The sequence below is a fragment of the Rhagoletis pomonella genome, unplaced genomic scaffold, assembly GCF_013731165.1.
Source record: "Rhagoletis pomonella isolate Grant_MI unplaced genomic scaffold, Rhpom_1.0 Rhpom_scaffold_00003, whole genome shotgun sequence".
NCBI classification, from domain to species: domain Eukaryota; kingdom Metazoa; phylum Arthropoda; class Insecta; order Diptera; family Tephritidae; genus Rhagoletis; species Rhagoletis pomonella.
This window is the reverse complement of record NW_023458557.1, coordinates 76,624,653-76,637,502: the sequence shown is the minus strand read 5'-3', so window position 1 is coordinate 76,637,502 and position 12,850 is coordinate 76,624,653. Positions and strand designations below refer to the sequence as shown.

The 12,850-nt window shown below is 35.6% G+C and overlaps 1 protein-coding gene across 1 annotated transcript in view; it reads left to right on the top strand.

The window, feature by feature from the left end:
* Window positions 1-1,384: 1,384 nt before the first annotated feature.
* LOC118736377 overlaps window positions 1,385-12,850 on the top strand; it is a 39,759-nt gene continuing 28,293 nt past the window's right edge. The window contains exons 1-8 of the mRNA XM_036466472.1: window positions 1,385-1,672; window positions 1,745-2,653; window positions 2,712-3,061; window positions 3,121-3,249; window positions 3,482-3,546; window positions 7,003-7,254; window positions 7,736-7,945; window positions 8,616-8,963. Of these exons, the coding sequence (XP_036322365.1) occupies window positions 1,475-1,672; window positions 1,745-2,653; window positions 2,712-3,061; window positions 3,121-3,249; window positions 3,482-3,546; window positions 7,003-7,254; window positions 7,736-7,945; window positions 8,616-8,963 (2,461 nt within the window). The 5' untranslated portion in view covers window positions 1,385-1,474. The remainder of the gene's footprint in view (window positions 1,673-1,744; window positions 2,654-2,711; window positions 3,062-3,120; window positions 3,250-3,481; window positions 3,547-7,002; window positions 7,255-7,735; window positions 7,946-8,615; window positions 8,964-12,850) is intronic.

Below are 12,850 nucleotides of genomic sequence, written 5' to 3'. Positions count from 1 at the left end.
CGTCTACATTTTCAGACACAATTTGGAACGAACTGTGAACACCCCAACTTTCAAATTCAGACCTTGTGTGGTAGAAGTGGTTGATGCTCAAAAAAGTGAAAGATCTATCACAATGTGGTAGGAGTCCGATCACTGCTCATAATACGAATTTCACTTTCGATCTTCGATAGCCAACGAAGATCGAAAATCGAAGGGCGTATTTAACAAGGCGTTTTCATAAAGGTGGTGTCGCAAGAACAGCTGCTTTAATTCGCCTCGGTACTCAGTTGTCAAAACTTCTTATGAGAGAGTGCGAAAGCGAGAGAGTTGTAATTTTCTTTTCGTCTTCCTCCTTAGGCGAAGAATAGCTTAAACAACTTTTGCCTTCAACTCAGGCAGGGTTGCACGAAAAAAAATGAATGGCTTAAAATATCAAAGTATAAAAATATATCAAAATATTCGCCATAAAAAGGCGTTTGCATTGTTCAACTTTGTTTTCTTCTTTTAGTTGTACGGCCTTTCAACTAATCGCTTTCAACAAAGTTGGTCACCAGCCAATATTTAGCCATTAAACTTTTTTTCGTAACTATTATTTATTACTGACTATTAGGGAGAGATTTTCAGTGCACGGCCGTGGTTTAAACGGAGTTTAAACGCCCAATCTCGCTGGTTTAAACTATGATCAGCCAATCAAATGTCAGCCAGCTGTTCAATTTAAACTCAGTTTACTTAATCTAATACTATGTTCAAATTGACGAGTTAAACATGTTAAATGAGCTTGAGCCAGTTAATTGAACAAAACAAGTTCATAAGCAAATTAAATTGCATGCAATTGTTGTTGGAAAATTGAACCAGTTAAATCATTTAACTCGTTTGAAAACCAGTTCAGCGCAGAGTTGTATCAGAAAGCTTTCTGCTTCAGCCAATCAGAAAGAGCCAAAAGCTTTCATTTGACGCGCCAACATTCAAAAAATTTATATTCTCAAAAATTTAAAAAATAAAAACTATAAAAAAATATCAAAATTGTATGCATGTCTGCCCGCCAAAAAGAGAGGCCAAGGCGGTAATTAGTTATCTTTCATCAGGTCTCATCGTACGCAGAGATATATAGTGCATACAAACTAAACATTTTGAAGTCTCTACGTAATCCGTGTGCGTTAATATCATGAAGCAGACATTCGCACAAAACAAATTGAAACACAAAAACTTGATTTTTAATATTTTGGACGGGGTGGAAAAATTTACTCTGGTGTACAAATAAATTGAAAATTGAAATTCGAAAGCTAGTCAAAATTTCCCATTTTCTATCAATTGGCACAGGCCGCACATGTTACTTTTATCGATATCGTACTCGTGTTATTGATACAAATTTGCCGATATACTGAACAACGATATTGGTATACTGAATATCGCACCGGTTTTCTGCATCTCTAGGCAGAATAAAAATAAAATCGTACGCATTTGATAAACATACGTATGAAGGTAGATCATTGATATGAATATGACGGGATGTACATTTGGTAAAGCTAGTTTTATTACTGAGGAATGGAAAAGTTGGTGCCGTCTCTGTGCAAAGGCTAATTCTCAATACATAAACATCATATCAGGACAGAGTCAGCTGCCCACGATAAGTAATAGGGGCTACGACTATAATACTATTGCAACTCTTATAGAAGATTTCTTTCGGGTTCATGTAAGAAAAGCATTTCAAAACAGAATTTGTACATACATATGTATGTATGCTTTTAATTTCATTTTATTCCAGGTTAAAGAGGATGAAAAGCTTTCGCAGTTGATTTGTACAGAATGTTACCAAGTAATGAGTTCTATAGTCATATTTAGAGAGCGTGTAAACAAAGTTCAGAAAATGTACGACGATTTGCAATGTAAGAACTACTTAGGCGAACTCAATTCAAATACATTGCTTGAGAAATACGACTTAATTGAAAATGAACCATTTTTAATACCTTCTGCCACTAAACTTCCAGTTGAAGAAGTTTTCGTGGCCGATTTGCCAAATACAACTGCATCGCAGTCATCAGAAATCGAAATAAAAAGTGAGAAAAATTTTGATGAACTGCAGACGGATATTCTTGCAGCTGACTTAGAGAAAATAGATGAATTCAAAGATCCATTTGGCGATGCAGAAAGTAATTACGATGACCCAGATTATTCTCCGGCGGAAAGTAGTGAAGATAGTGATGAAGATTTTGAAATAAGAAAGGGTGAATCAAAAAATATAACAGAACGGTCGGAAAATATCTGGAATACATCTACACATGGCTTGAAGTATAAGTACTCTTGCAAAATGTGCTCTGAAAGTTTTAAATATATCAGGGTTTACGGTGGTCATATGAAAAAGGCACATGGTGAAATAATTTGTCCACATTGCCCAGATTCATACAAACACACTCATCAATTAGAGTCGCATATGAAAGTTCACCCAAAGTCTTTTTCCTGTTCACATTGCGATAAAAGTTTCGCAACAAGACAACGTTTAGAAGGACATATAAAATGTAAACATGTAGCTCGGCCATCGCTTATTTGTGAAGTATGTGGTGTGACTTTGCCCAGAAAAAAACAGCTATCAGATCACATGTTGCAACACGCTGATTATGCCCCATTTGAATGTAAAGTTTGTGGTGGACGTTTCAAATTAAAAAAACGTCTAAAGGTAATATATAATAACACATACAGGAATATAATTGAATGCTTTGAATATAATTTTCCAGACGCATATGCAAATACACGGAGACAAGCATATTTGTCCTCAATGTGGCAAACAGTTGAGTACGCGAGCTATTCTTAAGAGTCATTTATTGGTGCATTCCGACAAGATGTCTCATAAATGTGACTTTTGCGGCCGTCTCTTTAAGCGGCCAAGCGCTTTGAAAAACCACATAATTGCCCATACTGACCTCAGACCTTACAAATGCGACTTTTGTGATAAAAGTTTCTCCACTGGGCCAAGTTGTCGCTTTCATAAAAAAACTATGCATCCGACGGAATTAGCTGCTCTAGAAGCAACAGGGGCTAAAGCTTATACCAAAAATATACCTAAACTACACGTACTAAAAGAAGTGTAAGTAATGTAAGGAAATATCTTGTTTAATTATAATATCGATTTCAATTAACCCGAAGGTCGAAAACTGGCAAGAACTTAAAACCACTGGCATCCAAACAAAATGGTTTTGGACATTTTGATAAGGAATTTCAACATAAACCCAAGACTACAGATACACAGCCCATAGCTGATGCAACCAGCTTATAATAAGTACTAGGAATGACAGGTACTGTCAAAATTCGACGGTTTTTCTAGTTTTTGGAGCCCTGGGGAATGTTTTCAAACATAGCACGTCGATTGAGTTATAAGGAACAAAATTACTCAAAAGAAAATATCCTGCTTTGGAACTAAAAGGTGGCTACATATTATATTTTTTAATATTTTATTACCTAGGCAACGATTTCTCTATTATCAATGTTTTTTATAAAAATTCTTTAGTCGTCAGACAAATGACCTTGGTCAGAAGTATCTGAAATATAGATCAACACTGTCATATGAACCAAGTATACTGGCAGTAGCATACAATTGTCCATAAAAACAAGGTCATACAAAAAGAGGAAATAATTGGAAACTATGGAACGAAAACAGCAAAAAAATGCCAAAATAGGGCAAATGAATGCGAGGGATTAATATACGCAAGCCAATTGAAATGCCAGTTAAAACTTCACTATCTAAAGAGTTTTTATGCATTTGTTACGTTTTTTGTTTTTATGTTGCGTATAAGTAATTCGCTGAGAGTTACAGCCCTATTCTAATAAAACCTCACAACTGAGTTGTGAGCAAAAATTTGTGAGGTCTATTTTGTGAGGTTATTCTTGCCCACACCTCATAAGAAAAAAGCTCAACCAAATCAACACACGAGGTGAAAAGCATTTTGCTGTCTAACAGCTGTTTCGTAAATAAAATCAATACAAAAAATGGATGCTGAACAACAGGAAAAGTAAATATTTTTGCAATTTGTTTATTTTTTTGATAATTACTGAGTTTATTTATTTTCTAGGCGAAATCAAAAAAAAAAAAAAAATAAAGCAGGAGTAGCTCCAGTACTTTACACAGTTTGCAATCCACAACTTGGTGCAAAAGTTTGTATGGAAATGAAATCCTATGCCTGCTCTAACTCTTCCGAAACTGCCGAAAAAACAAGCAATAACTGCCATTACTGAATATACTTTTAGTTAAAAAAATAAAAAATAACACAGACACTGATAGCGAACGAAAATTAACAAAACATTTGCTCAATAAAAATCGGCTGTTTTTCTCTTGTGAGGGTCTCATTCGTACATCATAAATTTTCTCACAATTGTGAGCGTATGAGCTTTCGAATTTACGCCAGCATAGGGATAACCTCACAATAGTGAGTGTGGTGATTTTTGTGAGGGCAACAGAATAGGGCTGTTAAATCGTTAAAAAATTGAATAGGGCAATTGTTGTGCTTCCGAACATCATCAGAATTAATTTTAGCAACATTAAAGTATATTTTTTCTGCATTGATAAACGAGGAATCATATTTTTTAGTATTTCTGGAAAAATTGGAGTATGGTATGCCTTATTATCTCGCGTAAAAGTCAAATGATGGAGTGCGGTCTTATATGTGCGTATACATATACAAGTGCGTGATAATTATAAAAACATACTTAATTTACTAAAAATACATCATAAATGTAAAAAATATGTTTACATTTCATTGTGCGGGGTTTTAATGCAACTATTTTGCCGAAGTGCAAGAAAATCGTGGGTGTGAAAGGTCGTTAGGGTTGGCTCCACGAATTTTTTTAAATTCAGCGGTTTTTAATAGCTTAACGCGATTTCAAATGCAAATAGCGATTCATATATATAATCGGAAAGTGAATTTCGCTAGATAGCAAAGTGATAGTGACACTAGTTTAAGCAAATCAAATTAAATTAAAGTATACTTTGACTAGGAAGAAAACGGTGAAAGTGAAGAGAATAGTGATAGGCGAAAAGGCGCGCAGCAGCGGCTTCGTGCTTCACATCTAGTAAACATAACACATACATACAAACACAAAGAACGAATTGTGAACCATAATAAACACCATGATAAAAATATTTATAAGGTACAATCGCTGAGAGCCAACTTTAGGAATTTTGACGTTTGCTAGCATTTTGAAAATTTCTCTCGCCGTCATTTCGCAATTGTTTGTTTTTATTTTCACACAAACCAAAGAAATATATTTCTGTCGAAACAACAAAATTTGAATATACATACATATGTAAATAAATAAATGGACGAAATTGTCAGTAATGGACTTCTGCCCGCATGTTAGGCGAAGCTTTTGGCATGCGTTTGAAGATATTTTACCTTAAAGGCACTGCACTTTTGCAAAGAACTATTTGTGCTTACATTGGGTCAGGTGGTATGGCAAAAAATGAGTCGAGCATACATAGGGGCACTTTGGCAAATCCGTTTTCATAACACCACAAACCTCCATCCATTTTTGCTGCATATACGATAGTTGCGGGAACTTGAGGATCTTTAGATTGCTTTGCTTGCAGAGGAAAAGGAATTTGGGCAGCCGTTAAAGCAGCAACTAATTTTTCGTTTTCAATTTTTTTAGTTTTTTCAACTTCTGAATAAATAAATATTTCAAATCATAAATTTTCATTTGGTTTTGAATTTCTTTGGCATTAGAAGCATTTCGAGAGAGAAAACTCAAAATGCTAGCAAACGTAAAAAAAAAACCCAATGGCGGACGAATTGAGCGAGCGGTTTTACCTTTAAATATTTGTATCATGAATAAACACAAGTGTCGATAACACCGTGCGACAAGGCTTGGGACGTCGGCAAATAAATAAAAAACACTGAAAAGTGCAGTGAAGTGTCAGCCAAGAAAATGATGCAAAGTGCAAGGCCTAATACGCGGTGAGAGTGGAATCCGCTGTGAAGGTATATGCGGCAAAGCAAGAATGATAGAATACCACGATTGAGAGAATACAAAGGTTGCGCCGATCTCGGACCGCTATTCCTCTCTTAACGAATTTGACAGAATCGTTGTTTGCATGACGTCACACTTGTGCAACTAGTTTACGTTTTCCTTGCAACATTTTTTCTTCTTCCATTCTTGCTCACGTTTTGGCATTTCTCTCTCGCAATTGCACCAGTGTGACGTCACACAAAAGTTATTCTCAAAAATCCTCTCTGATCGGCGCAATCTTGTATTCAATAATTCTTGATAGAATACAAGATTGCGCCAATCGAGCTGAGAGCAACTGGCCGTGACGTCAAAATATACCAGAATGAGAGAGCAAGACGAACTCGACAAGAAAAAAGAAGAAGCATCGAACAAAAGCCAGTATTGCCAAGTTTTGAATTTGAAAAAGCACCAAATTTTTATTGGTGTATTTTATGGACTTTATATGAATACATAATTTTATTGTAAGGATGCCGATTCAAATTAATAAAAATCAATGTTTCTTGCACAACGGTCGATTTCTTCTGGCATGATTGAAGGTGCTGCACATATTTCGTTGTCGCTTATGACTGTCACTGTGCTGTGATTTTGTTTAAATTTTTGTAAAATTGCTTACCACACTTACCATTGCTATAAATTTTACTTCCATTTTGTTAAGATTTTCTAATTTGATGTCTTCAAACTAAAAACAAAAGCACCAAAAGCGTCGCGTTTTGAATACCCACTAAATTTGGTGCGAAAAGCGTCAAAATGGCAACAGTATGTAAACAAATGTATTTTATGACGTCAGCGATTGGGTGAATGCTGTCAAATCGACGAAGAGAGGGTTAGCGGTCCGCGAATGGCGCGGCCTTTATTTTCTGGATCGTGGCGGCAAAGTGTTTTACTGGGCAAATAAATCCTCTGATCTCGATGAGTACAGTAAAAAAGTACTTGCGGACAATGCATATGTGCGCTTTATGTGTGATGGTTGTCTCACATATATGCATAATATTTATGAGGTGTTGCGAAACATGAATATCTCTATAGAGAATAATAGTAAAAACATAAAAGAATGTAAAGACGACTTTCAAGAATCGCAAAAAATGCAGGTTAAAGAGCTAAAGCTCCTTTTAGAAGCTATAGAGAGGAAATTCGGTGAGCGTATAGATGCAATGCAAAGAGTTCAAAAAACATGCGAAAGGAGCATTGCTGAGGCCAATAAGACGAAAGCTGTAGCTGAAGATGTGAAACAGCATAGCCAAGATCTATGCGAAGCTATGGTACGAAATGAGAGTGAAAGTAGAAAAATATGTGAAGAAATAAAAAAGTCAGTAAGTGAAGAGCTGAAAACAAGTCATCATAGCAAGGCCTCATATGCTGAGCGTTTAAAAAGCGGAATAGTGAATCACAAAGAGCCGAAAATAAATAAAGAGAAACCCCTCATAAAACCGAAAGAGAAGCAAGACGCGATGAAAACAAAAGAGGACCTGAATTAGAACGTTGATCCGTCTGATCTAAAAATAAGCAATGTGCAGGGTAGGAAAAGTGGTACAATCGTTATTCAAAGCGAAAACGAATCTGAGCGCGATAAAATAAAGACTGCAATTGCAAATAAAATGAGTGATCGCTATGAAATTAGAGTGCCGAATACGCCTAAACCCAAGTTTATGGCGTTTGGAGTAAGCTTTAAATATGAGAGCGAGCAACTTGTAGAAATGATAAAAAAAACAAAATGAAGGTTTAAAAAGTGCTGACTTTAAAATTATTAAATACATTGAAGTCAAGAAAGATAAGTCTAAATACTATAATGTGCTCATTGAAACGGACGTTGATACGTTCTCGGCAGTGCTCAAAACCGAAAAAATAAATATTGGCTGGGAGAAATGTAGAGTACAAGATGGTATGGGTGTGTCACTCTGCTACAAATGTAAGGGCTTCAATCATATAGCTACGAAGTGCAAGGATGAAGAGGTCTGTCTGAAGTGCTTGGGTAATCATAAAACAATGGAGTGCACAAAGGAGCAAATAAACAAGTGTATCAATTGCATTCGTGCAAACAAAAAATTTAATCTAGGGCTCGACGTGAACCACTTGACAACAAACCGACAGTGTCCTGTTTACATTAAGAAACTAGAGCATAGGAGAAATAGAGCCAGCTCTTAACAATTACAGTCAGTTAATAGGAACCCTGGCATGGAGTTGACGGTTCACCCAGTACAGGAAAAGCATAACAGTTACTTGAAATGCATTTATCTTAACATAAGTAGTATAATAGCTAATAAAATAGAACTTGAAAGGCTAATTGAAATTGTTGATCCGGATATAGTTCTATGTTCCGAAACTTGTACAACAGAGGAAATATATGACTATGAAATACAGTTTCCAACATATCAAGTTGTAAGATGTGACTCGTACAGTAGACATACAGGAGGGGTAATCATAATATTGCGTAACGTTCTAGATTTTAAAATAATACTAGACAAATCTATCGATAAAAATGTTTGGTGTGTAGTTATCCAACTGAAAAAATCTCGAAACGAAATGGAAAATCGGGGTGGTCTATCACTCACCTAGTTCAAGTGATGCGGATTTTCTAGCATATATGGAGACCATTTTGTCGGAAATATGCGATAACATGGTAAATACCATTATTATCGGAGATATTAATATAAACCTGAATATAACGTCGACATATAGTAAGAAACTGAATGAGATATTCGCCCATCAGGCTATGAAACAGTTAATTAACTTTAATACTAGGGTTACTGAATATTCCGAAACACTGATCGACTTATTGTACGCGAACGCTAAGGAAGTGTCATGTGAAAAAGCGAAGGAACATAGAATATCGGATCATGAAACTATAATGTTCAAATGCGATATAAATAAACAAGGCCCTATGAGTAAACTGTCTGAAATAACTTTGTGGGATGGGTACAGCCCAGACAACCTCATAAATCTTTTGCGACAATGCCCCTTCGCTGACCTGAATAGTCTCAGTCCTGATGGTATGCTCGAACATCTTAATAATTGTTTGATTTCGAGTATGAATAAACTAACATCTCGTGTACAAAAGCGGGTCAAAATCCAAAAGAAATGGTATGACAGACAATTGACTGAAACTAATAAAGAAAAATTTAAGTTATACCAAAGGGCAGTGATCACTGGTGATTGGGTAGAATACAATGAAATAAAGAAAGCGTATAAAAAAATGATTAGAATTAAAAAAAATACAATATATGGAATACAAGGTGGAAATTAATAGAGGTGATAGCCGTTTAATGTGTAAACATTTGAAGAATATTGTCAATAATGCGGATCACAAAGAAAACATCAAAGGGGTTCGAATCAAGGGTAAAATATATAGTAATAGTACTGAAATCGCTGACAAGTTAAACAATTTCTTTGTTGATAGTATCAGCGATATTAATAGGAATATAGAAAACATTAACTATGATCCGATTCAACATAAAAATGGTCGAGGGACCTTTAAATTTTATGAGATTAGTACAGATGATATTATCCATATAGTAAAGAAGTTCCAGATAAAAATTGGTGGAAATAATTTATTATCCGAGGGTGTAATCAAAGACTCCGTTGAATACATGGGTCACTTTTACGCCCTATTAGTAAATAAGAGCCTTCAGTTGGGAGTAGTTCCGACAGAATGGAGAACTTCGACCATTGTCCCAATAAAAAAGGTCAAAAACACCATAAAATCGGAGGAGCTCAGGCCAATAAACACCCTTCCCAACTTAGAAACGGTTGTAAAACATCAACTATTAAACTATACTGAGTCAAATAAAATACTCATTAAGGAGCAGTCGGGTTTTAGGGCTAATTACTCATGCGAAACAGCTCTAAACTTGATCTTATCACAATGGAATGAGGACCTGAATTCCAAGAAAACTATCTTGGCGCTGTTTGTGGACCTTAAGAGAGCCTTCGAGACAATCGACAGGGAAATAATGCTAAAAAAACTCGAATATATTGGTATAGATAACATCGAACTTACATGGTTTCGTAGTTTTCTTTCTGATAGGAAGCAACAAACGGTGATTGGCACAGCTCTATCCACAAAGGTAGCAGTAGATATTGGTCTACCACAACGGTCGGTGTTAGCTCCAATTCTCTTTAATATTTATATCAACGACATAAACTCGGTATTGAAGTATTGTAAGATAAAATTGTTCGCCGACGATACCCTCTTAACCCTCGGTGACTGTAATCTACCCAGTGCAATGATTAAAATGCAAGAAGACCTTCATTGTTTGTATAAATGGTTGTGCGTAAACAGACTGCAATTAAATGTGAACAAGACAAAGTTTATGGTCATATCTAGAGCGGCTAACGTTAGCTCCGATAGTTACAGTTTAAAAATTAAAGATGAAGTAATTGAAAAAGTGAGAATCATTAAATATCTAGGTATATATATCGATGATAAGTTAAAATTTGAGGAACATATTTACTACACAGTAGCAAAAATTGGTAAAAAAATTGGTCTCAAGTAAAGATCATGTAAGTACTTAGGAAGGAGGTATAAGACTCTGGTCTACAGATCTATAGTTGAACCACATTTCATATACTGTCCAACAATCTTTTTTATAGCAAGTGACACACAAATAGATAAGCTTCAAAAAATGCAAAATAGGGCTATGCGATTTATCTTGAACAAGCGGTACGACGCACCCATACAGGAAATGATCGCAGAATTAAACTGGCTGAGCGTGAAACAGCGAATTTTCTATCACGCTATGAAATTCGTGTTTAACATAAAACAAGGTAGACTTCCAGATTATCTGAGTGATATCCTACGATATAATAGTGAAACCCATTCGTATTTACTCAGGGGGAATAAGAGCTTCAGGCTGCCGCTGTATAAAACGGAAATAGATAAGAAGAACGTCTTTTATAAGGGATTAAAATGTTACAATGAACTTCCAGCTCAAATAAAAAATTGTGAAAACGTTGGTACCTTCAAAAGGCTGCTACTTGATCACTGTAGAACATTGGCTATCAGATAGAAAGGTCCGACATGGAAACTAGTCCTTTCCATCCGTACCAGCTGGATGACTCTGGATCTAGTCCATTCAGATCACCCATAATGTATGAAATAAGAAGATCGGCATGGAAACTAGTCCTTTCCGTCCGATCAAATAGCGCGACTCTGGATTTCGTCCATTCGGATCGCCTGCCGGTAGAGAAGTTTATAAGAGGCGGCTTGGAAACTAGTCCTTTCCAACCGCTCAGTTGTGGCGGCTCTGGAAATTACACACTTAGGGCCGGTTGCTATCGACGTCACCGACACCGTATTATATGTATGGAGTAGAAAACGTCGATAACGATGTTAGCCGGTGATTAGTGTCAACCAGGCTTTGAGCAACCGGCCCTTTGACCGCATATCGTACGTGATATATTTACGGTACTGCTTGGAATCATGTCCATTCCAACAGCATCGAGAATATGCTATCTTAGTTAAATATACATAAACTATTATATAGCTTAGAAGGAAAAGTGTAACAGGTTAACTTATTTTAAGCATTAATGTTAACTTTACCTTTATTATATATTGCAATACATAATTCAAATGTATATACGTGAATGTATATAGGTCAAATGACTAATAAGTAAATAAATAAATAAATATATTAACTGAGGAATAAAACGGCATGCTGGTTGTTGTTGTTGTTGTAACAGCATACAAATTCCCCAAAGAGATTTTGGGCAGTGTTGCTGGAGTGACAGTCCTTGGCCAGATATAAATCTGGGTCGTTCCGGTTACGTAGACCCGACTGTCGTGGGAACGGCATGCTGGTCGACTCAAGCGGTTTGTCAAACTTAAGAGCTAAATAAATCACACAAGCTGCTGATTAAACCTGCTTTAGTATTTTTCCGTACACTTTTTTTGTAGATGAAAAATAAATTTCAAATTATCGAATTTCAAGTATCGATGTCTTCGATATATCGGCCTTGGAATATCGATTCAAAAAATCGATGATCGTCCTATGAAATATCGATATTCAGAATAATCGATACGATATCAAACATTCCTAGTGTGCATATTCTCGTTAAATTTTCCTTATGCATGTGTTTTTAGTGTTCGTTCAAAACCAGGCTGCAACGTGCTCGATACCCAAGAATGATAGAATACAAGATTGCGCCGATCAGAGAGAATTTTTGAGAATAACTTTTGTGTGACGTCACACTGGTGCAATTGCGAGAGATACAGTATTGGACATATCTATAGCACCCCCCTTTCAAAGCGATATTGTTTGCCACTTATGTTTAGTTATTTGTTTTTAAGAATTTTCAATTGAAATACAGTTCATTCTCTAACAAAACCCATATAAACCCATGTTTTAAACTTTTTAAAAGACCGCAAAAAAGCGCAACAAACTTTCCCTTAAATTTCAAACTTTTTTCTCAGAAGCTCTAGAATTTTTTTGAGTATACAGTTTTATAGCGCATTCAATTTTAGTCCAATAATGTGCAAGTTTCAAGTCGCTAAAGATTACCGTTGATTTTTTAGAATTTTATTTGTCTCATTTGCTTCCATATAACGACTAAACACAATTTATTTTTATATGGCAGAAACCCGCAACATCCTCGGCGAAAAAAAATCTAAAAATCAACGGTAATTTTTAGCCACTTGAAACTTGCACATTATTAGACTAAAATCGAATGGGCTATAAAACTGTGTATTCAAAAAAATTCTACCGCTTCTGAGAAAAAAGTTTGAAATTTGGGTGAAAATTTGTTGCACTTTTTTGCGGACTTTTAAAAAGTTTTAAACTTAAGTTTATGTGAGTTTTGTCAGAGAATGAACTGTATTTTAATTGAAAATTCTTAAAAATAAATAAATAAACATGAGTGGCAAACAATATGACTTTGAAAT